Below are 26,929 nucleotides of genomic sequence, written 5' to 3' on the forward strand. Positions count from 1 at the left end.
AAAAATTAGAGGGAATGATGAGAGAGTTGACTGAGTTTTTAAGACATGTGGTAGCATATTCACATCAAATTGCTCAATCAAAACCCTAGCTAATAATGACCAAGGATTGACTGGGAGCCTGGTCCTCCTGTCAGTACTCTGCCTGTATTGAATCATCCACACCTCAGAACAACCTTAAGAATATTTTCATTTTGTGGGCAAGAGAATTGAGGCTCAGAGAGATTAGGTCATTTGCCCAACTGAAACAGCTACCAAACTGGTGGAATAGGATTCAAACACTGAACTAAGGCCTATGCTCCCAGAGTTTGATGGTTAGGATAAAACCATATTAAGTATGTGGTGTTTAATACAGTGCCCAACAAATGCCTGGCTCCCAAGCAGGAGCTCAGTTAATGTTAGCTATCCCACTTTTGGGTTTTCAACCCACTCTCCTATTTATTTACCCACCAGTTCTTACTTCCCAAACACACATACCCGTATTTACACACTTCACTATTGTTACCATCTTAGGTGGGTAGATAACTAGCTATCAAACTTCTATTCATATATTCTTCCTCATAGGAAGGACTTAAGCTCACATATGTACAAATGAGTCCAGGAACCAAACTCGGCTCTCTCTACATTACTCCAGGTAAATGTAAACTAAATACATACTCACGAATACTGGCTCTGGGTTACAAAATATACGCGTATGCATACCCTGGTTATACAGCCGAATTCAACTGAATAAAGCTTCTTCTTTTCCCATTATCCAGGCAAATGCAAGAGTTACCATGACTGATGCCAAAGACTTTTGGCTCTGGTAGTGGAAACTGGGAAGCAATGGTGAAATGAGGTAAGAAAATCCAGGGCCAGAAGGTGGACCCAAGTCATCAACTGCTCTTCCCAGGAACTTGCTCTTTTTGGATAAGTGCTACTCATCCCTAATCCAACCTGCTGCCATAGCCTACAGCCCCCTCCGCCTGATTCTGAACCCCACTCAGGCTGGAGCAGATGCACACACCGCGGGGAGCCTCATTTGCAGGAGATGAGTGTTCCCTTGCTCTATTTTAATGCTTGCTGCCGGGTCGGCGAAGGAAGATTTGCCAGAAATCACGGAGAAAAGCGACAGCCAAGCTTTCTCAAGCAAAGACTAGTCAGCCCACAACAGCGAATCATGACTTGCACAGTATTTAACGGTTCACGTAAACAAGTTTCTTCCCTGCCTGCGTGCACCTTTGGAGCCAGCTCCGGCAGACGTGGGCAAGGCCGGGGAGGCCTCCTGCGGGGCTCGGCGGGGACGCAGGCGGTGCAGTCTCCGGCACCAGAGCCAAGGGCCACGGGGAGGCTCTGGGAACCGCCCTTCCTGATCCCCAAGGACAGGGTGGGCCTTACTAAATACCCTGCTCGGCCCGATAGCAAAGACCAAGTTCAAATACAAAACGTCCAGCCTGGGGCGTGTCCGGAAAGGCCGCCCAGAGATCCGGCCAGCAGCCCCCATCGCGCCAAGCAGTCGCACCCGCTAGTTTGCGGAGCCGAGCCAGGTTACTGCGCCTGCGCGCTCCGGCTCCGCCCCCACGCCGCTTTCGGAGGCCTAGAGCCTGGAGACCGCCGTCGCTTAGCAACGCGGGAGTCACAGTCGCGGCTCTCCACGCACCTCTTTCCTAGCAGGGCTTAGTGCCTGATCTTCGCGTGAGGCTCCTCGCTGCCTCGTGTCAGGCCGTGGGAGCCCATGGAGGGAAAGGAGGATAAGCGGCAGTAAGTGCTGGGGTTTGGTTTTCTATTTCCCCTTACAAAAAATATTTCCCTCCTTAGGGGACGGTGAAGTGAGACCCGAAGGGGGTGGGGGGTGGTTCTCAGGCCATCAAAGCTTTTCCTCTTGCATCCTACCTCTCCTTTCTAGTAGTTGAGCGCTGACAGTGATACTTTTTAAAACACACTGTTTACTGGGCACCCACTGTGTGTCAGGCACCTTACATGCATTACCTAGCCTAAAATTCTTCAAGTCCTGTCGAATCATCCACTCCTTCTCATACCCCACAACTAAATTATTAGCAAATCCTGTAGGCTTTATCTTTAAGATATATCCAGAATCCACCACCTCCACTATCATCCCCACCCTGGCCCAACTACTGCTAGCATCTCTTACCGGGATGTTGTAATGTCTCTGCTGCTCTCCTTGCCTCTGCAGCGTCCTCAACACAGTAGTCTGGTCTTTTTTACAACGCAAGTTAGATCACTCTTCTCCATTGGCCATTGCAGAGTGAAAGCTAAGGCCTCTGCTGTAGCCTATGGGACCTGCACAACTGCCCCTCTTCCTTTATTTGGACTTCTCTGCTGCTTATCCTCTGACTCCAGTCTGCTCCAGCACATAGGCCTCCATGCTATCATCTGCAGTGATTCTCACGTGTGGTCCTCCAGCCACATCAGCATCAACTGAGAAGCGATTAGAAATGCATATCCTAGGGGCACCTGGGTGGCTCAGTCGTTAAGCGTCTGACTTGGGCTCAGGTCATGATCTCAACCATCCGGGAATTCGAGCCCCACATTGGGCTGTGGGCTGACAGCTCAGAGCCTGGAGCCTGCTTCGGATTCTGTGTCTCCGTCTCTCTCTGCCCCTCTCCTGCTCATGCTCTCTCTGTCTCAAAAATAAATAAAAACATTTCAAAAAAATTTTTAAAGTATATCCTTGCAGGCTCCCCACCACAGACTTACTGAATCTGAAATTTGGGGTTGAGCACAACAATCTGGGTTTTAACAAGACCTCCAGGTGATTCTGATGTACCCTAGATTCTGAAAACTATTGACCAAGGTGTTACACTTAATATGACATGGAGCCAGGAGTATTTGCTCTATGTTCGTCACTAAACAATGGTTCCCAAACTTTAACCTATATAAGAATCTCCTGGAGAGCTGGTTAAAACAGTTTCCCAGGAAACCTGCCTCAGGTTGGGATGGGGCCAGTGAATTTGTACTTCTAACAAGGTAACAATTTATGTCAATGCAGCTACTCCTGAGACCACACTTCGAAAAGCACCACCTTCGAGAAGGACAGGTGCTTCTGCTGCAGTGTTTTGGCAATTACAGTTCACTCTGCTAGAATGGTCTTCCTCAAATATCCTCTTAGCTTGTTCCCCTCTTTCCTTTTTTCAGTTGCCACCTTCATAATGCAGCCTCCACCCTGTCTAAAAATGCAAGCTCTCTCCCACATACATACACTCCTTTTCCCTGCTTTATTGGTGTCCTTAGCACTTAATGCCATCTGAAAGACTGTATGTTTTACTTATTTGCTTTCTCATCTGCCTTCCCTCACTAGAATGTAAGCTCTGTGAGGGCAGGAAGTTTTGTTTTGTCATTCCTTTATCCTCAGTGCTGTGAACAGCACATAAGTCAATAAATACCTGTTGAAAGAATGACTTACTCAACGTTATTGTCACATCTCTCATAATAGGTATTCTTGCCCTTACCATGCGAATGAGGAAACCAAAGCTCAGATAGTAAATGGCAGAGTTGGGATTCCAACCCAGGTCTGACTTTCTTCACTGCCCATTAGTGTTTTTGTGTTTCCTTCTGGTAAGAAATTACTACAAAATCATATAGTTCATGTTTATGTGTTAATCTATAGCTACTCACATCACAAATACTTTAATTGAACGAATGCATACATATGTAAGCGTGTAGCTACAGTCCTTGTTCAAGGACCTGATGGTAATACAAGTGTACTGCTGAGTTTCAACCATGAGAAGCAGATAGAAAAAACTGACATCAGAAGTCTATAATAAATCAACCATGACCTTTAAACAAATACTTCTGTCTCTGGAAAGGTAATAGAAAAAGCCTTATAAATTATTTACACTTTACCAGTAATCAGTTTTTCCAGACCCTTTTAAAGAGGGCAATTTTTGTTGGGATTCAGGGAACTAGAATCCAAGGGTGCTGAATATTGTTTGTATGTGTATTGGAGTGGGGGTTGGGAGTATACAGCTACACTCAGCCAGACTGAAAAACAATTCCAGTTGGGGTGCCTGGGTGGCTCATTCGGTTAAGCATCGGATTCTTAGTTTTGGCTCAGGTCATGATCACTTGGTTCCTAGAATCAAGCCGAGTCAGGCTCTGAGCCCGCTTGGAATTCTATCTCCTTCTTTCTCTTCAAAATAAATAAATAAATAAACATAAAAAATAAAATACAGATGCACCAAAAATATGCAAATATTATCATGGCAGTCCATTTACCTGTGATGAACAGGATGCTTCCCCAGGTGGCTATGTAATGATGAATGAAACAGTCTTTTCACCTTCATGGAGCTTATTGACTAGTAAAGGATATTTATAGTGCTTACCACAAACAAAAATCTAGGTACATAAATTATAAATTGTGTTATGAAAGAAAGTACTAAAATAGAGACTACATAGGGCAGGAAGCAGGAAATCTAGGAAAATCTTCTGAGGAGATGGCTCATAAGCTGAGACCTGATTGATAATGGACCAGTCCTGCAGGGAGCTGGGAAAGAGCTGCCCAGGCAGAGGGGAGAGTGTGTGCAAATGCCCTGAGGGGGGAAATCTTGTGCTTCCAAGAACTGAAAGTAGGCGGGCTGTCTGGAGAAGGGAGGGGAGAGAGGTCTGAGTGCCTTTGAAGAAATTAGTTGGAGCTGGGTCACATGGCCTCAGAGCTATGATAAGGAAGTAATATTCACTGTAAATGCAATGCAAAGCTATTTGGTGTTTTGTTTTTGTTGTTGTTTTTTAGTTTATTTATTTTTGAGAGAGAGAGAGACAGAGAGAGAGAGAATCCCAAGCAGGCTCTGCACTGTCAGCATGCAGCCCCACACAGGGCTCAGTCCCACCAACTGGGAGGTCATAACCTGAGCTGAAATCAAGAGTCCGAGGTTCAACCAACTGAGCCACCCAAATGCCTCTTCATCTGGGGATTTTAATTGAAAAGATGGACCCAGCCTTGGTTTGAAGTTAAGGTAGAGGTTATATTTTAAGGGCCAAGACTAAGCAGAATTACTGACTTTCTCTATAAGTTTGGAATCCTATTTATTCATCTTCCATGGGTCAGGGCTTTGATTTTAAATGCTTTTATGTAAAAAAGTATTCACATTCATCTATTTCATCCTTACCATTTATTTTCCCAGTATGTGAGATTTTAAATTACTGCCTTTTATAATGTCTATCACTCTTTATTTCAAAGGAGAAAAATTCTATAAATTCTTTCTAAACATTTTTTAACATTTAAAAATTCAATAACGTTCATTTTTTTGGTACCAGTGTAGTTATTAAAAGCAAAAAGTGATGAGATTGAATTAACTGATCTGATCTCTATACAGTGCTCTTTTCCTGAAAAGATAAATTATAGTGGTCATTTGTAGCTTTTATAGGTTTGCCAAGTGAACTTTTAAAGTTAAATAGCTGTCCTTGTCTGGGTAACTGATTTTTACTAAGTAACTTTTAAAGAAGATGAATTAAGATTAGCATGTAACTTAGCTACATGAATGAAACTGCAAACATGATCTGTAACGTTATCAAATCACTATTCATTCTTTACTCCAAGCAAATCCATGTCTGTATCCTGCACTGGTATATTGTTATGCATAATCATTAATAACACAAATCCCTTTATCTCTTACATGAACTGAAATGAAAAGATACCCGTCCATATTTTAATACTCCCTTATAACTATTAATAAAACCTAAATTGTCTTGACTGATACTCGAAATATATTTAAATTTTATTTTATACAGTTACGACACAGTATGGAAATGCTCACTGGGGTAAATTATTTACTCTTTAATTCTGTTTTTTCAGACAGCATAAAAAAATAGAAGATGCTGGTATAGAGTATGTAACTGAAAAAAAAGAAGAAATCAAATATGATGAAAAACCCGGGAAAAGTGTACAACGTTCAAAACCATGTGTCGGGAGAGGACGTGTATATTATGCAAAATTCATTCATACAAATGCAAGAACATTGAATGAACCAGTTCCTTACATAGATCCCCAAAAAGGGCCAGAAAAACAGGTTGGATGGATGTTCCTTATATACAAATACAGATTTAGATTCAGAAGCTGTTTTGCAGGATAATTTAGTCACAGACTACGTAAAGGATGTGACATAGCTCAGACTAATACTTCTTATAATCCAGTAGTTAAAAGCAGTAACCTGGGACTATTCTTACAGATAACTGTCACATACAAACAATATACAAATAAGGAAGGAATCCAAATAATTGTTTTTCTAGATTGGGTCAGATTATAGCTACTTAGTAGTGCTTGGCAGATACTGAAAAAATCGATAATATTGTATTTGTGTCACATATTCTAAGATAAAAATTTCCCATGATACTCTGTATAAAATAATAGCTACCATTTATTTAAAGTGTATGAAGTGCTAGGGATGAGCTAAGTGTTTATATAAGTTATATAAGTTATATACTTTAGTCTGTGTGATAGTTTCTAAGAGGTACTATTGGATAACATACCACAAAGAAGTAAATGAAGATATCTGAGATACATTACAATGTTACAGTTGTGTTTCTGACCCTGGACTGTTGGTTTAGTCAAACCACACTTTTATTCACTGTTATACTAAATATATTCCATTATCTTTTTTCTTTAAAGTTAGGCTTGTTGAGGTATAATTTATTGTATTTCTGTTACTGATGTTACAGATTACCACAAATTTAAACACTAGTTTAAAGCAACACCAGTTTATTCTCAACATTTCTTGAGCTCAGAAGTCCAAATTTAGTCTCATTGGCTATAAGCAGGGCTGGTTCCTTCTGGAAGACCTAAGGGAAAATCCAGTTCCTTGCCTTTTCCAGCTTCTAGAAGCTGCCTGCATTCCTTGGCTTGTGGCCCCTTCCTCTTCAAAGCCAGTAGCATGGCATCTTCAAATCTGATTCTCCTGCCTCCTTCTTCCAAAGATCCTTGTGATTACATAGGGCCCACCTAGATAATCCTGGTAATGTCCTCTTCCCAAAATGTTTAATTTGGGAAAGCTAAACATCATAGCTGCAAAGTTCCTTTTGTCATTTAAGTTTATATGCAGTTGTGATTTAACTTACAACTTAAATGGAGATTTCTTTTAATGACCTGTCTTCACCTCTGTAACATCAAATATTCTTGTCATAAAATACATGGCATGCCAGGACACTGTATGTGAATGGGAGATCTTCTTGGGGCAGGAATTCCTGTAGTCAAATATGCTTTAATGTCATGTAGTAAATCTTTACATGGGCAGTTTTAAGGCTATTTTGTTTTATAAACAAGCAATTTGGGATTTGAAGATATTGATAGTCCAGGCCTACACTGGGGAAATAAGTCTAGTGCATAAATCCAGGTTAGTGAAGTTCCCATGTTTCTTACAAAGTTAATGAAAGACTCTCCTGAGCTTTTTTATTCAGGGCTGAATTAAAACCCAGCTGTTAACTGAACCCATCCTTACCTTGGAGGTACTAAGAAAAGAAGTCGGTTTGAGAAGAGAGATATAAAATGTAAAAATCTCAAAAATTAATCCAACTACTTTTCTCTTACTCCTAGTTTGTAGGTGTCTTGGAAGCTGCTGTCAAGATTGGGCAACAGAGTAGCAGAGTAGTAGGATTCTTGTTATTTGGTGCTAAAGGGCTACATGAGTCAGAGGCCTGTAAGAGAGGGTAGAGGTAGCGTTAAAGGAAGGAAGAGGATTCGTAGGAAAGACTGCTCCTGGGTATGAGTGAGGAGGTACAAAGGAAGAATGAAGGTGCATGCCAGAATTAAGAGTGAATGTGATTTGGGCATGGAGTGAAGGCAATGGTCCTATTTAAAAAACAGAACAAGAACCTTAAGTGTACTCAATTCCACATACTTGAGTAATGCTCGTTTCACAGATCTGTACACTTTGTTCCTTTATTTAAGATGACAAGTTTCTTCTTAAAGGTTAGTTGTTTTTTGTTTGTTTTTAATTAACTGGTTCGTAGTAGTACTGGCTTTAAAACAAAGATGAAGAAAATAAAGTTGCCTAATGTTTAAATGGACTGCTGTCTTATGTATTTTGCTAATATCTTACGAACCTAACACCAGGTTGGTTGATTTTACTTATTTACAAGATATTTAAATGAAACAATCACACAGTTCAACCTAGGGACATAAAATTGGAGCTTCCAGAAAAAGTAAAAAGGAGCTGTGGCTCAATCACTTTCAAAGAAAACAGTTTGGTGGTCTTGTGTTTTTAAATATTGGTATTTTAGTGGCCCTTGGTAGCTCAGTCAGTTAAGCGTCCGACTTCGGCTCAGGTCATGATCTCACAGTTTTCGAGTTCGAGCCCCACGTCGGGCTCTGTGCTGACAGCTAACAGCCTGGAGCCTGCTTCAGATTCTGTGTCTCCCTCTCTGTCTTTCCCTTCCCCCTGCTCATGCTCTGTCTCTGTCTCTCAAAAGATAAACATTAAAAATATATGTATTGGTATTTTAAGAGATTATGCTAGTTATTATTTTCAAAGTGTATGTTTAAGAGCATTAGCCCTGCCTATGTACTCAACAAAATAAAATTCCAAAGTCAAATACATTTTGGAAAAAGCTGAATTTTTAGATCTTAAAACTTTACAAATCACATTTGTACATAAAGGCTCTAAGAAATCCTGTGATAAACTTATTTAACTTTACTTCTCCCAATATTTCCCAAATTTATCTAACTTTGGAATCTTGTATATAACACCTATTAATACGCTAACAGAACTGGTATTCCAAAAACACAATTCAGGAATAGCTTTTATCGGTGACATGACCTGCTTAAAAAGGTATTGTCAGCACTCCTGGTCTCCACAGCAAATGGAGAAGAGCATAGCTACGGTGTAACTCCCAGTGTTTCCCGTAGCACTTCATTTTGTTAAAGCCATTGAACTCTACTAAGAAAGTGTGTGATTCTCTAAAAGCTGTTGTCAGAAGTCTGCATTTCCCTAGGAACCCATGAAGCACGATTTTGTGATCTCTTATGAGCAGCCATCTTTGCCACACTGCTGCCATGGAGGTCTGCTCCCCACCCCTTGCATTCTCTTAACCGGCTTCTCCAGGGTGCCCCCATTGCTTTTACTACTTCTTTCCCAAAGATTCTCCCTTAATTTCCCAAAGAATGAAAAGTAATTAGTGTCTCCTAATGCACTTCTGAAGGCTTAGGGATAGCAGTCATATAACAAAGATTGTCCCACATTGGTTTCCAATGTGGCTAAGGAGCTCACACTGTAATGGCCAACAGGCCTTCCAGGGGTAGGGATTAATGGGAGCCCTCTCCTGAGGAATCTCCAGATGTCTCCTTACCGTGGAGCTCCAATGACTGTGATCCTGGGGCGGCAAAGGAGGCAGGCCTTGGGCTAGAAGGGAAGACATCCTCCTTTCTCTGTATTCAAAGTTTTGAACTGACAGCAGCTATCCTGTTAGGCAAAACCCCTTCCGCAATCCACAAAAGATGGACTGACCCCTGAAGTTCAGACAAAGCAATCACAGTAGAGGATTTTCCTGGTTTGCCTTGTTTCATCATAAATAACTCATGTCAACCCCTCACCATCCATTTCAAGTGATGGTCCACAGAGCAGTAAATTTTTATTAGTCTTTTACTTCAGCGTGAGGCAAAGGGGGGGAAAAAAACAAGCTTCCACCTATCCCTTTAATCTTATAATCTCTTATGAGCAAATGTTGGACCAAAATGGTATGCACATGTGCATGGGCCCATACTCTCTCTCTTCCAGGAACAAACCAGACTTTTCAGGCAAAGGGCAGGCTCTCCAGAAATAGAAAAGAGAAAAACAGCATTTTTTTGAACTGTAGGATTTCCTTCTGCTGAAGTGAAGATTCATCCAATTTATGACATTAATCAGAATACCTCCACCAACTCTGAGGTCTTCAAATCATCAGTCACACTTTAGGAGCCATTGTTCATTCTTTGCTTTATATTTTGTGAAACTAAAGAGACCATTTTGGCAAAGTTCTAAAGTTCATGCTTTAAGGAGAACTTTTGCATTATACTCTTGTTCAAGAAATGATTGAATGCTTCCAGGCATGTCCTAGCAGTTTGTTTTTCCCAGAGTCAGTTATCCAGTAACCTGGGTGTTAGTAAAGTAAATTTCTGATCAACAAAAGAAGATAATACACAGATTTTACAGAAGATCTTTCTCAAGATACTTACTTAAAATCTCTTTATTGTTACATTGTCACTTCTCAAATAAGTCAGGTAGGTGTGTGCTTATCTGGCTTTGCATGCTACAGCTTTTTTTTTTTTTTTTTTTTTTTTTTTTTTTTTTTAGAGCGAGAGAGAGGGAGCACATTAGAGTGCACGTGCAATGGAGGGGCAGAGGGAGAATCTTAAGCAGGTTCCATTCTCAGCACAGAGCCCTATGCAGGAGGGCTTGATCCCACGACCCTCGGATCATGACCCGTGCCAAAATCAAGAGTTGCACGCTCTACTGACTGAGCCACCCAGGCACCCCTCTACAGAAGACTTGATAAAGCAGTGTAGCACAGAAGTTAGAGGCATGCAGAGATGGGGGCAGGGGTCTGACTTGGACAGCTGTGCTGCCTGCTAGGGATACACTTTGGGGAAGTTAATCTCCCAAAAGTTTTCTCATCTGTAAAGTGGGTATATCTACTTGCAGAATCGTGACAAGGCTAAGGGAGAGAAGGCCTATAAATTTTAGACCTCGGGGCATAATAAGCACTATGATAATTGTGCAGTGGAGGAGGGCTGCAAGAAGCAGGCATTCTGACAACAGTTAGATGTGACTATTTTCAGCCAGATAGTGAGAAGACACCATCTGTTTAGTAATCTGTTCTAGAATTCCCAGGATCGACATCAAGTAGTCTTAATTTTGATAATTCACCTTTCAGCTCTTTCTGAAAAATGAGGTATTAGCCCATCTCTCCTAGTCTCCAAAATTCCCTACTTCCTAAATTTCTTTGATCTCTGCAATCTTATTCATTACCCCTGGTTACAATTTGTTATTGGCCTAAAAACCGGCACTCATTTAAAGTTGCCAAGGGAGGTCTAGCTCTCTCTTTAATTAGTCAGGGCTCAGTTCCCTCTTAGGTCCCCGTTCATCCTGTCTTTTTCAGTTTGAGGATAATTCACTTAACGAAGAACCTAAAGTTGAGTAGCTCTGACTTTCAGCTCTGAACTGTGTACTCTTCTCCAAATTCTTAGTCCTTCTGTGATTTTTTTGATGTAACAGATTTTTTTTCTCACAGAAAACCCTATTTTTTGCTGCCTTTGGCATATTTCATGAATTTCTTCTATCTAAGCTTCTTGACAATCTCCTGACAAGTTGACTCCATGAAATTATTATTTTTTAAAATTTGATACTGTGTACCTCTTTTACACATGCCTGTCTTTTTAGAAACTAAGCTGGGAGCTTACTCCCTATGGAGCCAGATAGATGTTTTCAAATGCCTCTTACTTTTTATATCAATGTAGCTTCAATTGCACTGTCAGAATTTTACTTATTTGAATCTCATATTCATCCCCCTTGAATCATATTTTTAAAGCTTCTGACTATAACATCATGGTTGATTTTTTAAAAGCCTGATCTCTTTCCTCAAAGCCCAAGGTAGGTGTCTGATTATACCCAAAGTTACTTTCGTTGTCTAATAATATCCAAGAACTCCTGGTTGTCACAGTTGTTTTCTCTCAAGGTTGTCTTGGGTCTAACTGATCAACTAGATTTAAAAAATACATATTTAGTTAGCATTAAGTGGAGTAATGGTTCCCCTCACTGTTTTCACAACTTCTAAGAGATCAGATTGTAATATGTACTAACGGAGAATCGATCAATTCTCCCTTTCCTGGGTACCTAAGGCAGGTTTTACCATCAAAAATTCAGTAACATTGGAGGTATTTTTCCTTTGAACAAAGTTTTTTTCAAACTGAGGCATTAGTGAACTATAAATCAATGTGGGTTGCAACTAGCATTGTGAAATGAAATAGAAGAGATAAACGATAAAATAGAGAAACAGTCAAGCATATAGTAAGAATAAGTGTTGTCTTGTAAAACTTAGTTTTATGTATGTGTATGCATTGTGTGCTCTTATATGATATGAGGTATATTTCATGGTGTTGATCACAGACTAAAAACTATGAAAACCACCATCTTAGATGATAATACATTATTTGTACTTTCATAATGAAAAGTATAGAACATAATTTTTAGATTAAATCATATATACACATGTATATACATATATATAATAAAATGGTAGTACAACATATAGAAGTATAACTACTTGGTTGATTTTTACCACTCCATCTGTTGATAGAAAGTACCTTAAGAATTTAGCAGCTATATTTTAGCTAAAAATACGTGATAATTCACTTTTAAGTACCATTTAAAAATTTAAGTCCTTGAAAAAATATACTTATTCCTAGATTTCAGAATTCCATTTCGTACTAGAATATCCAAAAGCTTATTGGATTGAATTACTAAATATTCACAGATATCAAGCAGCACATGAAAATGTTCTACAGTATCCAATTTTGTGTTTCCAATTTTTTTCCCTTAAAGGGTGACTGGTGGTCGCACAGTAAAGGAATGGAACACCCCTTCCAACCACCTTATGACACTAAGAGCACTCAGAGGAGTGACTTTCAAAAACCAACATGTCCATTGGTTTTGCCAGTCAAACACAGCAAGTTGCAAAAGCCTTCTTGTGGAATAGGTAAGGTTAGCTATGATAAAACCTCTTTCCCACTCTCTGAGGTTATTCCGCTCTCAAATTAAAATGCATTACATGTACTGGCACCTCCTGAACAAAACTAAATGAAAGAAAAACCCAACACGTGTAGAGATGACTGCTGTGGAGGCAAAAACTAAATTTATAAAGTTGAACAGATCTTTTTAAACCACAGGACTCTTAAAACTCTTATTGTAAGCATAAGCATAATGCATTCATTCCAAGAAAAAGAATAAAGAATGCTATGTTTTCCCCACTTACTGACCACGTCACTCTTTTTCCAAGAGATTATTTCACAGGACTAGTATCCCACCGCACATTGTAGGAAACACTATTAACATGGACCACTAAAACATTGTCAGATATAAAAGTTATTTACCTGACAGTATCATAATAATAACCTAAATCTTTCACATTTAGTCAAGTGGTATCTGTTTCCTACCATATGTCTTAGTCATCTCTACTGCTGAAGTAGATTTAGTAAATGTTAAAGAAATGCAAGACCAAGTCAAAACAATATAAGAGTTCATAAGCTAAACTTCAAATAATTTTCTGAACATGACAGTAGACAACAAAGGATTACTTTTAGTAGTCAACAGGCCTATTTTAGCCTCTGTGATCTGGCCAGTGTAGTTAAGATACAAAGGGCAGGTAGACTGAAGGTCAGGATATTGGAAAATAGTCATATTCAGCATGATTGCCACCTCAAGGGTGGTAGTTAATGGAGAGAACTGTTAGATAACCTGTAACATCGTCTGTCCTTTAGAAAGGTAATGAAGTTTTCACTTGTGATTCAAGATGGCAGACTGAACACAAAAATCTAAATCTCCCACCTCCCAAGAGTCTATTCAATGACAAGAAAGCAATCAACCCATAAAGATGAAGAGAATGGAAAGAAGAACTTTCTGTGGTGTGGGAAGGAATGAAAACTTGCTGATAGATTAAAGAGAGCAAAGAAGCAATAGCTTAGAAAATATACAGGGAAATGCAGCAAAGAGCCAATCTGCGTGACAAAACCCCAAAGTAGCTGTAGGCTCAGTCAACAGGCATAGCAGAAGGCAAGAATGAAGGGGGAAGGGGACAGTCCAAGGGTTACTTAAAAGTCTATCTTTTATTTATTTATTTTTTAAAAACTTAAATGTTTTTATTTATTTTTGAGAAGAGACAGAGCATGAGTGTGAGAGGAGCAGAGAGAGAGGGAGACACAGAATCCGAAGCAGGCTCCAAGGCTCTGTGCTATCTGCACAGAGCCTGACGCGGGGCTCAAATCCACAAACTGTGAAATCATGACCTGAGCCTAAGTTGGATACTTAATCAACTCAGCCACCCAGGAACCCCAAAAGTCTGTCTTTTAAATAACCACTCCAGTCGTGAACACTCTACTCTATGCCAACATTAAGACTAGTTGAGCCCAATGTCTAAGCCAGATGTCAACTACCACACCAGTTATTTTTTTTGTAATTCAAGTTGATCTCCTATCCTAGTCTTAGTTTAAGAATGGACAGCCAAAGTACAATTATGCAAAATTATTCTTTTAATGTTTACAGGGTAAAGTCAAGGAATTATCACAGAGCATAAAACAACAACAGCAACAACAACAAAATAAGAAAAATATGAGAGAATAAAAGTAAAATGGAGTATCAGTCTGGGAGGTCCAACTTTTCTGGAGCTCCAGAAAAGCAAAGAATAAAAAATGAAAGTGGAGATAATTATCAACACATAACATTCATTGAGCACATCCTATTTGCCAGGCACTTTATGGAATTTTCTAAATGTTTCCTCATTCAATTCTCATACCAGCCCTCTGGAATATATTAGTATGGTAATATTATTAATACTCTCAATTTTCAGAGAAGAAAGCAAGCACAGGGTTTAGATAACTTGTCGAAGGTTACATAGCAAATAACTGCTATTTGAACTCAATCTACCTATAATTCTGTATTCTACCAGTATTCTACACAGCCTCTAGACTAGGAAAATTTCCCCATATAAAAGAGAAGCATTGGAAGAGTCTAGAGAGTGCTTCCAAGTATCAAGAGGAAAAAGATACAAACTATACACCGTTATGAAATTGAAAAGCAACAACTATAAAAAGAAGATTCTATCAGTTCCCATAAAGAGAAAGAAAAATAAGTCACCATCTAAGAAATAAGTATGGAATTAAGCAGCACTGATGCAAAAGCACAACAGAATTTAGGTCTTCTAAGTTTTCAGGGGAAAAGATTTTTTTCCTTAGGAAAGAGGATTTATTTCACACCGATACTACAACCATTCTTTTTCAAGTGGCACCAGGTATTGAACGCACTGAGAAAGAAATGTAGTCCTAGTTCAATATTTGGCCCTTAAGTGAACAAAATTCACATAATTATATCATAAACACTATTTCATAGTTTTCAGCTTTTAGCATCATATAGACAGAATATGGAAATACTAAATGTGGTTATAGAACAGAATTGTGTTATTAGCCTTACCAAGAAAAGCACATATCCAGTTGATAGAAGATGGGAAGTATAAGAGAAAGATGCTAATATCTTATTTAACATGAGTATTCAAGATACTATCCTAAACGGGTGAATCAAGGAACAGAAGTTTAAGGTTGAAGTCAAAAGAACTAGAACAAATTTCTCTCTCTAGCTCTGGCCTTTCTGCTGAACTTTGAACTCCTATCTAGCCACCCACCTAACATCCTTTCTTGGATAGCTCATCTCCTTTCAAACTTACAATGGCTAGAATAGAATCGTTCATTTTCTCCCTTCAAACCTATCTTTTCAATAAATGCCACTTCTATTCCCCCTCAAGTTTTGATAACCTAGGAGTCATCCCCAAACTCTCTACTCTCTCTATCCAATCCATCAGCAAATCTTGACACCTCTATCTCCAAAATATACTCCAAATCTTCTTACCAATGTCGTACAGCTTCTGTTTCCCCGCTTCCTCTCTTTCTCCTCCAAAATGTTTTCCACACCATTGTTAGAAGGATCTTTTAAAAACACTCATGATATCACTTTCCTCCCTTAGATCCTCCAGTTACTTCTCATGGTTTGTAGAATCAATTTCAAATTCCTCACCATGGCCTACCTGCCAGTCTAATCTATGGAATCAGTCTGTCTCCTATTGCTCATGACATCATGATGGGGGATTTTGAGAAGGGGCATGTAACTCAGGCCAAGGAGGCAGAAAATGTTCTCTAAAAGTCATGGTTGTTTCTAAACCAATTTATGCCTGTGTACTTGTTATTGTATTTCCATAATTTAATATTCTTATAAATCAAAATCTGAGTACTAGAAGACTTTCTATAAAACACTCAAAGTTGAATACTTTGGAAAGGCTTGCCAAAAGGTCACTAACTTTTGCAAGTGCTAATTAGGTGTAGACAAAATCACTATAAATAAGAGGAGCTGGAGTGAATTTTTTAAAATCTTAAAGGATTCTGTACACATTTCATTTCAAATGTGTCTTTAACTTTCCAATCTGTTTTAAAGAAACAAACTAGAAAGGATATATTAGCGATGTGGTTTGTGACAGAAACACAAAGTTCAATTCCAGTCAATGGATACTTCTGCCAAGGAAATGCATTGGCATTCCAACAAAAATGTGGTGAATGAACTGGTGAGAATAACTAGTATCTAAGTTTGGTATTTATAATTTTCTAGGAGTCTTTGTTTTAACTTTTTTGGTTAAGTAACCAGTCAAGTCCAGTTCTTTCTCATAAGGAGTGGTTGCTTCTACTCTGGTTCAGTATGGGACATGGTAGAAGATGTCACCAGAGAGCTAGGCTTTGTTCTAGAACGACCAGGCAAGGCCCAGCCATTTCATGAGAGATGCCCCCAACGTCAGTACCTGCGGTTCTGTTCTGCCAAGCCAGTCTCTTTTCCCAGAGTGGAATCTTCCAAATCTCTCCCTGGACAGGGGAACAAAAAATCTGGGAATTTCTCAGATAGACCTCTCTTTGCAACTTCACCTTGTACCACATGCCGTGATCCCTGCCCTTGGGATATCTGATACCTGCATTTTCTGAGCCTTAATGGGACCCCGCCCCATCCCCGTAAGCACTTAGTTTCCAGCTTTTTGTGGTCTACTCAAGTTAATTGCCACTTAACCATCTGCTTTCCGGCTTCCAAATTTGTTAAGATCTTTGTTCTTCTTTGGTTCTCTTTTTTTCGAAGGATTGAAGCTCTTTAAATGTCTCTACTATCATTGTACTGGTGTTTGGAGAGGAAATGGGGGAAATGCACATTTTGAATTTGCCATGTTTAACTGGAAATCATGGTCACTTTATCATCACCCAACACTCACTCTCTTAGAATTTAATACTGATTTAGCACTTACAGTGGTTTAATTGTAGACTCATTACTTAAATTTCATCATTTTATTTACTCAGTTCATGAAGTGGGAATAATAATCCCTACTTTGCAGGATTGTTATGAGAAATAAAAATATGTGAAGCGCCTACCACAACGTACTATGTGCTATGTTGGTACATACTAGACAACAAAGGAAGCCATTTCTATTATTAATTTTGCATTGTACTAAGTTATGTGTTTAGTTGGAATTTAGCTTTGAAAACAGGTATGGAAGTCTCTCTTTTCCCTTTCCCCACGCTCCCTCTCCCTTCACCACCCCCCTCCTACTCCTCATTCTTCTGTTTCTCAGTTCTTTTATTGGTATTTCTCATTGCCAAATTCTTTACTGTTTCCCAGATCATAGTACGATACCCAGACACAACAAATGTTTATTGATTAATGATAATTACATACTATTCAACAGATTAAACTAAAGACATACTGTAATTTAAACTAACATACACACTATAATATAGGCCTGCAATTTATTCATATTTTAGATGGTGTTTGGGTACTAGTGAAAAGGGTTTTTAAAAGAAAATATTTTAGTTTAGCATTTTAAAATGTGTATATATACCAGTTTGTATAATCCAGATTTGCATATATATATGTATATATATGCATGTATATATATGCATATATATATGTATATATATATATGCATACAGACATAGAAAATGTGTATGTAAACATGAATAATACCAATTAAAAGTCATCTCCTGGTCATTCTGTTCCATCAGCCCACTTAATTACACTTGGTCTTTGGCATTTCAGCAATGTCATCTTGTGCTGATAATGAAAGTGCCCTTTATTCTTGTACTACCACACAATTTCCTGGCCGCCATCCATGGTCATTTCAACAAATGGCTATGCTCCATCATATCTGAGTCCCTGTAAGAATAAGTGTTCACTTTGGGTTTTTTGTAATAAAACTTTATAAATTGGAAAGGCTGATATAATTCGTGAAGGAAGTCATTTACACTTAAATGAAACTTTGGCTGTTTATCAACCGTTTGCTATTTTAATGTTTTTCTTAATTGAAATTCAGATTATTATTAAAAATAATTTTCTAAAGTAGGATCTATTTTGTGTTGCTTTATTTGTCCCAAGGTGTAGCTTAATGATTTCCTGCCATAGATATATTCAAGTTTTTTTTCACTGTATTTTGAACATCTATAGTGTTATTTTTTACATTAATAATATTTTTATATAAGATCAAAATAAATATCATTTAGAAGAATGGAATTTCTGATAGAAAAATATTACTGATGAATGTTTTTTAAGCAGACACAAAAAGTTAAGATTTCTCAAAGTAAAAGCTGCTACATTCCCACCAATACAAGGATTAAGTTGTGTGTTTGAATAAATCCTGGCTTTGTTGATAAAATATAGATGGCTAGACACCAACTTGTTTTGTGTATCCTTGTTTAGAAATTTTCTATTTTAATTAGATCAAGTTTCCAAGAAACAGAGAGGGGATTTCAAACATTCTTCATGGACTTTGCCTTATGTTTCGTAATCCTCATATAACAAGGCTTCTTTTAAGTAATTACTTTGGGTTCAATTTGAATTCTGAAGTAGAATAACCACTAAGAATTTGAATATGTTCTTTGATGTTTTCCTACTTAGATGTTCTTTACTATTGTTGGTTTGTTTAAAAGTCTCATATATATGCATAAATGCATATGGTAGTTATGTCTAAGTTTAATAGATATAATGTCTGGGTAAGGAATTTCTCTGATAGCTCAGATTCCTTTCCTCTCCCTTTATTTATTAGTCCCCATAAAGAAGTGTTTTTTTTAAGTTGTTATTTTTGAGATTCTGAGAGGTTCTAGATCACTACTTAAAAGATAAGTCATTATAATTGACTTAATTGACTTCCTTCTGAAGTATTTCTGTTGCTTAATTGCATAACAAGTCACCCCCAAATTTAGTGTCTCAGACAACCATCATTTTATTTACTCATGATTCTGTAATCTGGGGCTAGGCTCAGCTGGGCAATTCTTTGGCTCATCTTGGTGGTGGGCACTGCTGTGGCTGCATTAAGTTGGCAGGTCATCTAAGGACTAGATTCAGTTAGGAGGCTGGAATGACCAGGCCTCTCTTTCTACATGTGGTCTCTCCATGTGGGTTCTCCAGTAGGGTAGCTGAACTTCTTACATAGCAGCTCAAGGTTTTCAAAAATGCAGAAACAGAAGCTGAAAGGCTTTCTTAAGGTTTATGCCTAGAACTGGCAGAGTGTTACTTTTGCCACGTCCTGTTGATTAAACCTAATCGCAAGTCCAGCCCACATCCACAAGAAGGGGACTGTACCAGGATATGAGTAATGGGAGACCAATAAACTACGGCTATCTATATAACAGACCACCACAACATCCCTAAATTGTTCTTCCCATGATAGTATAGGAGTAGCCAACTCTTCACTCTTCTTTTGTCAGAAAATGTCTTTAAACTGCCCTCACTCTAATGAGCGAAAGTAGAGCTGGGTATACAATTTTGGGTTTGTGGTTATTTACCTTTTGTACTTGGAGGATATTATTCCATTGTCTTCTGGATCCTATTGTTACATCAAATCTGCAGGAAATCCAATTGTTAATCCTTTGAGAGTAATATGTTTCAGGATAAGATTTTTAATATTTAAAAGGGGACTTTGTATATAGAAAGAGTTATTTATAGTTACTTATGATTTAAATTAATATCCCAGATTTAATATTACAACTGAAAAATATTTCTTTCCTTAAGCCTTTAATTTTTAAATATTGTTTCGCTGTCATTGCAAGGCTCTTTGTTTTTAAGGGTTCTGTAGAGGTGGGGAGAGAAGCACGAAAACTGGGTAAGTTAAAATGTCACTTTTCTTAAATAAATACTCCTTGGGTTGTTGTGAGCTTTTGGTTAATTTCCAGAGTTTTTTCATCTTAAGTTTATTTATTTATTTTGAGAGAGAGAGAGTGCATGCAGGGGAAGGGTGGAGAGATTGAATCCCAAGCAGGTTCTGCACTGTCAGTGCAGAGTCTGTTGCGGGGCTCAAACCCATGAACCATGAGATCATGACCTCAGCTGAAATCCAGAGTCAGAAGCTTAACCAACTGAGCCACACAGATGCCCATAATTTCCAGAGTTCTGAGAAGTTTATTTTGATTCTTTTTGTCAGAGTTCTCATTGCTATTATGGAGGAGCAGCTTTTCAAAGGCTCTTATTCTGCCATTCCCACTGATGTCCTATACCTTTCAGTGTTTGGGTTAAAAATGTTTCCACTATTTATTATTTTTGTCTGGCATGCTGTTCACTGAACAGGAGTCCTAAACCTTGATGTAATCAAGTTTTATCAACTTTTCACCTCTGGATTGTGCATTGGGTATTTATGAAGAGTTTTCCTATCTTTAAGTCACAAAAATATTCTACATTTTCTTCCTTGCTTTTATAATTTTACCTTCCATAAATATGTCTTTAATCCTAGAGTCTGTCTTTATGTGCAGTGTTAAATAGAGGAGATATTCCATTTTTCTCCATGGAGAAGTATCCTGGATGCCATCTACTAAGCAATCCATGTTTTCCTTGTTGCTTTGGACTTCCTTACTTGTATGTTACAGTTCTCTTATGGGTCTGCCTCTGAGCTCTCCATTATGTTCCTTTGGTTAATTTTTAGGACTTGGATCAGTACTAATGTATTTTAATTTTTTGAATTTTTAGCTTGTCTTAATATATGATCAGGAAAATACCCATTCTTTGCTTTTCCTTTTCAAGATTGACCTCTCTATTTATGGACTTTTATTTTTCCATTTAAACTTTGGAATTTATGACATTCTTCAAACTATCCAGGTAGAATTTTGATTGGGTTGCGTTGACATTATAGAGTAATTTAGGAAAATGGTCACTTTTATAGTAACCTACTATCTCATCCTATCTAACAGAGTGGGAAAGTCTATTCAGACTTTCTAAAAAAAATTTTTTTTAATGTTTATTTATTTTTGAGAGAGAGAGAGAGGATGCACAAGCAGGGGAGGAGCAGAAAGAGAGGGAGACACAGACTCCAAAGCAGGCTCCAGGCTCTGAGCTGTCAGCACAAAGCCCCATGCAGGGCTCGAACTCACGAACTGTGAGATCATGACCTGAGCCGAAGTTGGACACTTAACCAACTGAGCCACCCAGGCACCCCTATTCAGTTCTATTTTTATGTCTTTAAGAGAGTTAAATTTTTTTTCTCTGTGGATGTCTTGCAAGTTAGTTGTTAGTTTCTAAAACCTTGATATTGTTCAGTTTTGGTTCCCACAGAGAACATATTTTTTGTTTTCTTATCTAGTAGATTATGGTTTTGATTTCTATACACTTAACTGCTTACCTTCCCATATTCTTACTCTCATATTTTGTTGATTCTAGTGGTTTATCTATTCAGGTAATCATGTTATCTACAAATAATGACAGTTTTTACTCTTCTTTTGCAATCATTTTACTACTTTTTTCATATATATATATATATATATACACACACAATATTCTCCAGTATCTCCATTAATATGTTAATAAACAGTAGAATTTTAGTTCTGAGTTGTTATGGGTATACTTATTTTTTTTTGTTATTTAGTCCATGTCTTTTTAAAGAAATAAAAAATTTTGTTATTTTCTTCTATCTTATGTACTCTCCTTGATTTATTTCTATCCTTATTTGAGTTCTTCCTCTTGGAATCTTTTGAGGTTGATCTGTTTTATGGGGAAATAGTCTGAGGACTTACTTGCCTCCCAATATTTTTTTATTTTGGCTTCACAGTTGAATGACTGGTTGGTTGGATATAAACATTCTAGGCTTGAAATTCTTTTCCCTTTAACATTTTAAAAATATTAATTATTATCCTGTGTCCAAGATTGTTGCTGTGAATTTTAATATAGATCTGCTTTTTCCTCCTTTGTAAGTAATCTACCTTCTCTTTTTCAAAGCATTTAGAATTTTCTTTGCCCCAGATAACCTTATATTTCTCTATAAAGGGTCTTGGATGTGAGTTTTTCCTTATGTACCCTACAAATTGGGAGGAGAGTGAGGCAAATGAGAGACCCAGGGAGCAAAACTTGATGAGGGACTCAGTCCCAGGACTATGCAAATGCCTCCTTCAATTTTACATCCCAAGGGTCTCACTTGCCTCAACTTACTCCTGGACCTGCCACCCTGCTTGGTAATTTGTGAGCCCTTTCAACCTGAGGTCTTTGGTCTTTCTTTAATTCTTGGATATTTATCATTTTTTAAAAATAGGCTCCAATGTGGGGCTTGAACTCATGACCTGTGATCAAGAGTCACATGCTACACCGACTGAGCCATCCAGGTACCCCTATCATCATTATTTCTTTAACCGTTTCCTTCCCTCTGTTTCTTTACTTAGGTCTCCTGAATTCTACCAACCATTCTTTTATATTTTAATTTCTTTATCCTTTGCTGCTACCTTTGGGAGAGTTTGTCTTTCCAGTTCATGAGTCTTTATGGATCGCATCTTTTTTAATTTAGTTATTACATTTTCTTTGATTTCTGATATTTACATGATTCTTTTTTTTTATTGACCTCTTCTTCTTGCTTCATATTAATAATACCTTCTGTGTCTTTGAGGATATTTTTTATGCTTATTTTAAATTCTTGGAGAACTAGTTCCAATTACTCTGCCTCACATAATATGTTTTAAATTTTGTTGTCTTTCTTTATAGTGTCTGTCTAGTTTATCTTAGATCATGTTCCTCAAGGGGTCAACAGCCCTGTGGGGGGAAAGTCTAAGGACTAGGGTCTGGCTTTGTGTGCCTCCCAGTGAATTTAAAGGAAAGAAAAGGAGGGTGAAGCTGGAGAGTGTCAGACCCCATAAAACCAATTTTGACCATTTCCATTTGCTGTCCCTGTACTAGGCCAGTTCTCTAGTCAGAACACCATACCTCCCCCCCCTTACTTTAAACTCTTATAAAGAGGCATCACAAGAAAAGACAATCTCTTAATGTTTTCAGCCCTACCAGTACTGATGGTTTCTGGGGAATGGTAGCAGAACAAATGCCTAAGAGGACAGCATGCACCCATTTTCGTCAGCTCCTTACCTGGAGGGATTTCTGTCCTGTTCAAATGTTACTAAGTTGACAACAGATGGCTAGGTAGTTGCCACCAGTTTCTTGCCCCTGAGGCAAGCAATGATCTTCCCATGGCAATGTGGGGGGAAGTCAAGAGCAGGTTTTGAGACCTCTTCCCCACTTATTCTCTCTTGCCCAAACCTGACCTTCCTACCATCCAGCCCAAGCTGCCACCAACCCTTCACACCAGTCCACTAAAGCCTTTGGGTTTCTCAGAGTTGATAGTTCATCAGTCCTGCTTCTTCTCCCTTTCATGGTTTCCTCCTTCATCAAGATACAAGACCCTCTCTAATTTGATCCAGCATCTTTCAGTTCTGGAATCATATTATTATCTGCATTTTAGAGAGGAGGGAATTGAATTTCAGTGAAGGTAAGTGATTTGTACACCACTAGGAAATGTGGTAGGGCTAGAATTTAAGAACATGTCTATCATATCCCAAAGCCCATGCTTTGGACACTCCATTAACCCCACCTGATGAATCACTGAATTTAGAGCTGTTTCATTTTTTTCAAGAAGTTATCAAACTATGTTTCTAAAAACACTAATGTTCTGTGAGCTGGACCATGGCATTCACCCAAAACCTGGTAGTCTTTTCCCAACTGGTAGAAAAAAATATGTATAAGTTATGGTTAGAATTTTCTCAATGTCATAGTTGCCCACACATTTTTAATAACTCTTTGGCACCTGCTGTTCCTTAGTGCACTAACAAATCCTAAAAAAAAAAAAAAGGTAATGATTAAGAAGAAATGCATTTTGAGTAACTTACCTCAATTAAAAATCAAGAAAATTGGGGCACCTGGCTGGCTCAGTGGGTAGAGCATCTGACTTTTGATTTCAGCTCAAGATGTGATTTCATGGTTCATGGGATTAAGCCCTGCGTTGGGCTCCATGCTGACAGTGGGGAGCCTGCTTGGGATTCTTTCTCTCCCTCACTCTCTGCTCCTCCCCATTCATGCTTGCTCTCTCTCTCTCTCTCTCTCTCTCTCAAAAATAAACTTAAAAAGAAAAAGAAATCAAGAAAATATTATCAGTTAGCAGTTTTTCCCTGGTAATGAGGAAAGATTGCCATTTCGTACAATGTAATATGTAAATACTTAAAGACTCCTCATTCCTGCTAGTAAAGTTAGTTTATATCAATGTCTGAATTCTGAATTGAATTCATGAATGCTTAATAAGTATGAATTTACTAACATATTTCTCCTTCTTATATATTCTCCCTAATTTTAAAGGCAAGATTTTTAAAAAATTAAATTTCATTTTTTTAACAGTTAACACACATGCATATGATACAAAATTCAAATAGCACAAAAGTATATACAGTGAAAGTGAATCCCCATCTGTCCCCGAGTCACCTAATTCCCTCCCCCTGTAGCTATCACTTTATCAGTTTCTTGAATGTTATTCCAGAGATATGGTAGGTGTACATAGACTCTTTTTTATCAATTTTTTATAAAAGGGAGAAATTTTTAATTTTTCCTTGACATAATTTTACCTCACTAAACTGAGAGTTGCTGTGACCCTTTTATAACCTTGTGTGCTAAAAGTAAAAATAAAATGAATTTTAAGAGTTATTAAAAATGTAAAATAGAGAGAGACCAATATAATGAACCCCCTATATACCATTCACCCAGCTAGAAAGATTATTTAAAAGTGATTTTTAAAAGGTTTAACACTCTTACAAATTTTCAGAATGTCTGTCAATGGGAAATGAAAAGAATCACGTGTTCAGCTACCACTACAGCAGCCCTGGGGTTTTCCAGTTCATTCTGTTAGTGCTGAGTTGGGAACAACTCCTGCATAAATTTCTCATAGCCTTTCCAGTAGTAAAAATATAAGTTGACAAATGATTTGTACTTACACTTTTCCTAAAATTTTGGTTGGTATCTGGGCAAGAAGCATATCTAAAAGACTTTTTTTTTTAAGTTTTATTTATTTACTTTGGCGGGGGAGGGTCAGAGAGCAAGGGAGAGAGAGAATTCCAGGCAGGTTCTGCACTTCAGCGCAGATCCAAATGTGGGGCTTAAACTCACAAACCATGAGATCATGACCTGAGCTGAAGTCAGATGCTTAACTGACTGAGTCACCCAAGGGCCCCTCTAACAGACTTTCAAAGCCATTATTGCATTAATATTAGTTTTAGAATTTTAGTAGTAATATTTAATATTAGTTTTAGAATTTAATAATTCACATATGGGGCTAAGTTGATTGTTTTGATTTGGTTCTTTTCATGGAGAAAGGATGATGCATCCATTATATTTATCCATACCTAAAAGAATTTACTTTTATTACAATTGTTGATAAAGCATGATTATGAATATTGATTATATTTCCACATACAAATCTAATTTTTGTCCTGACTTCACACAATCTTTTTTTTCGCTCAGTTCCACTTGCCTCTCCTGAAGCATCAGCAGAACTTCAAAAGAATTTTATAGAACACATCTCTTATTTACATCAATACGATGCTAGGAAAAGTCCCAATGAGCCCATCCCGGGAAAGGTGAGTATTCAGAATCAATTATTTAATATTTTAGGATGGGACAGATTTATGGCAGAACGTTAAGCCTACTCAAGTCATAACCATCTTTCTAAAAGTCTATTTAAACAAACTAGCATGGCTGATAGGATAAGATCTCAACAACATGCCATGGTTAAAACTAAGGAATGATGTCAGAATTTTGGATCACAGTCTTTGGAGTTTGGTTTAAATTATTGTAATCATTCACTTGAGGTAATATCAAAGCAGTTTGATAAGCTTTTGGATATGCTTATGTGGGTGTGGCAGGGGAATGCATGTAAGATTTACAAAGCCAAACAGCAATGTAATAGTTGCTGGATTTTTTTCCAACTGCAAATGTTTGTTTTCATATTTCACCTTAAGTCTTTTGTTGAAAACTAACAGGCATTTGGGATACAGTCACAAACCCTTAGGTCTATGAACCACAAGTTGCCCTATAGAGCAAGAAATGAATTTGACATGATTAGTCTTAAACAATCCAACTGATAGAACTGTTGAGAATGAGAAATGAGATTCTGCTTCTTTGACTTTCTGCGTTTCCTTTCTCGTTTATTTTCTGGCATGCCCTATGTTATAAGTGATTTAAAAGTTTCACTAATAATGATTATGCCGCTGTCTTGGGTTTTGGAGTCAAGTGACAGCCAATGAAGAGGCAGAGAAAGAAGTACCTGCCTTGCCAGGACTTGAGCTAACACATGAACTGAGTTCCCAGCTGCATCTTCCAGCAACTTGCGTGCCCTGGTTAATGTCAACTTTGTTTTCCTTTCCAGCGACATGGAGCTTTTGTGCAGACAGAGATAAAACCAGGGAGTAGGCCAATAGTTCCTACGGGAACAGAGGTATTACGGAACGCTGCGGGGTCATGCTCATCAGAACAGTCCAAAAAAACAGAGAAAGGAAACTCAGCGGAAAGCAAAATGATCTCACCAGGTCTCTGCCGACAAAATTCCCCAGAGCTGTTAGAGACTAAAACTCACTTATCAGAAACAGACGTCAGAGGGGCAGCCAAGGCATGCCCCAGAAGTCCTGAGAGAAGAGAGAAGGCTGCAGACACCTTCCAAATAACTGTAGTAAATGCTCTTCTCCCCAGGCATGATCCTTTAAATCCACAAATAAAAAGCCAGAATAAATCAGGATAAATTACCTTCTTCAGATGAAAATCTAATCCTTGGAATGTAGACAAATTTCAGAATCACCATACAAGCCCTCACAGTTGCTTTTTCTGTTATCAATAAACTAAAGAAATTCAATTTACATAAATGGGAAAATGAAAAAAAAGACAATTAAAATACACCAGAAATTTAA

At 38.0% G+C, this 26,929-nt stretch overlaps 1 protein-coding gene across 2 annotated transcripts; it reads left to right on the forward strand.

Moving 5' to 3' along the window:
• Positions 1-1,503: 1,503 nt before the first annotated feature.
• Positions 1,504-26,929, forward strand: CA3H2orf73 (chromosome A3 C2orf73 homolog). 2 transcript variants are annotated; one of them, XM_015074695.3, is made up of 5 exons: positions 1,504-1,737; positions 5,789-6,002; positions 12,504-12,657; positions 25,491-25,606; positions 26,395-26,929. In XM_015074695.3, exons 1-5 carry the CDS (start codon positions 1,712-1,714, stop codon positions 26,761-26,763), a joined length of 879 nt encoding a protein of 292 aa, XP_014930181.1. In that variant the 5' UTR covers positions 1,504-1,711; the 3' UTR covers positions 26,764-26,929. The 2 variants fall into 2 exon arrangements, with proteins under 2 accessions (XP_014930181.1, XP_053056575.1); XM_053200600.1 differs by lacking the exon at positions 5,789-6,002 and having other exon boundaries at positions 1,588-1,737.

This window comes from Acinonyx jubatus, chromosome A3 (genome assembly GCF_027475565.1).
Source record: "Acinonyx jubatus isolate Ajub_Pintada_27869175 chromosome A3, VMU_Ajub_asm_v1.0, whole genome shotgun sequence".
NCBI lineage: Eukaryota > Metazoa > Chordata > Mammalia > Carnivora > Felidae > Acinonyx > Acinonyx jubatus.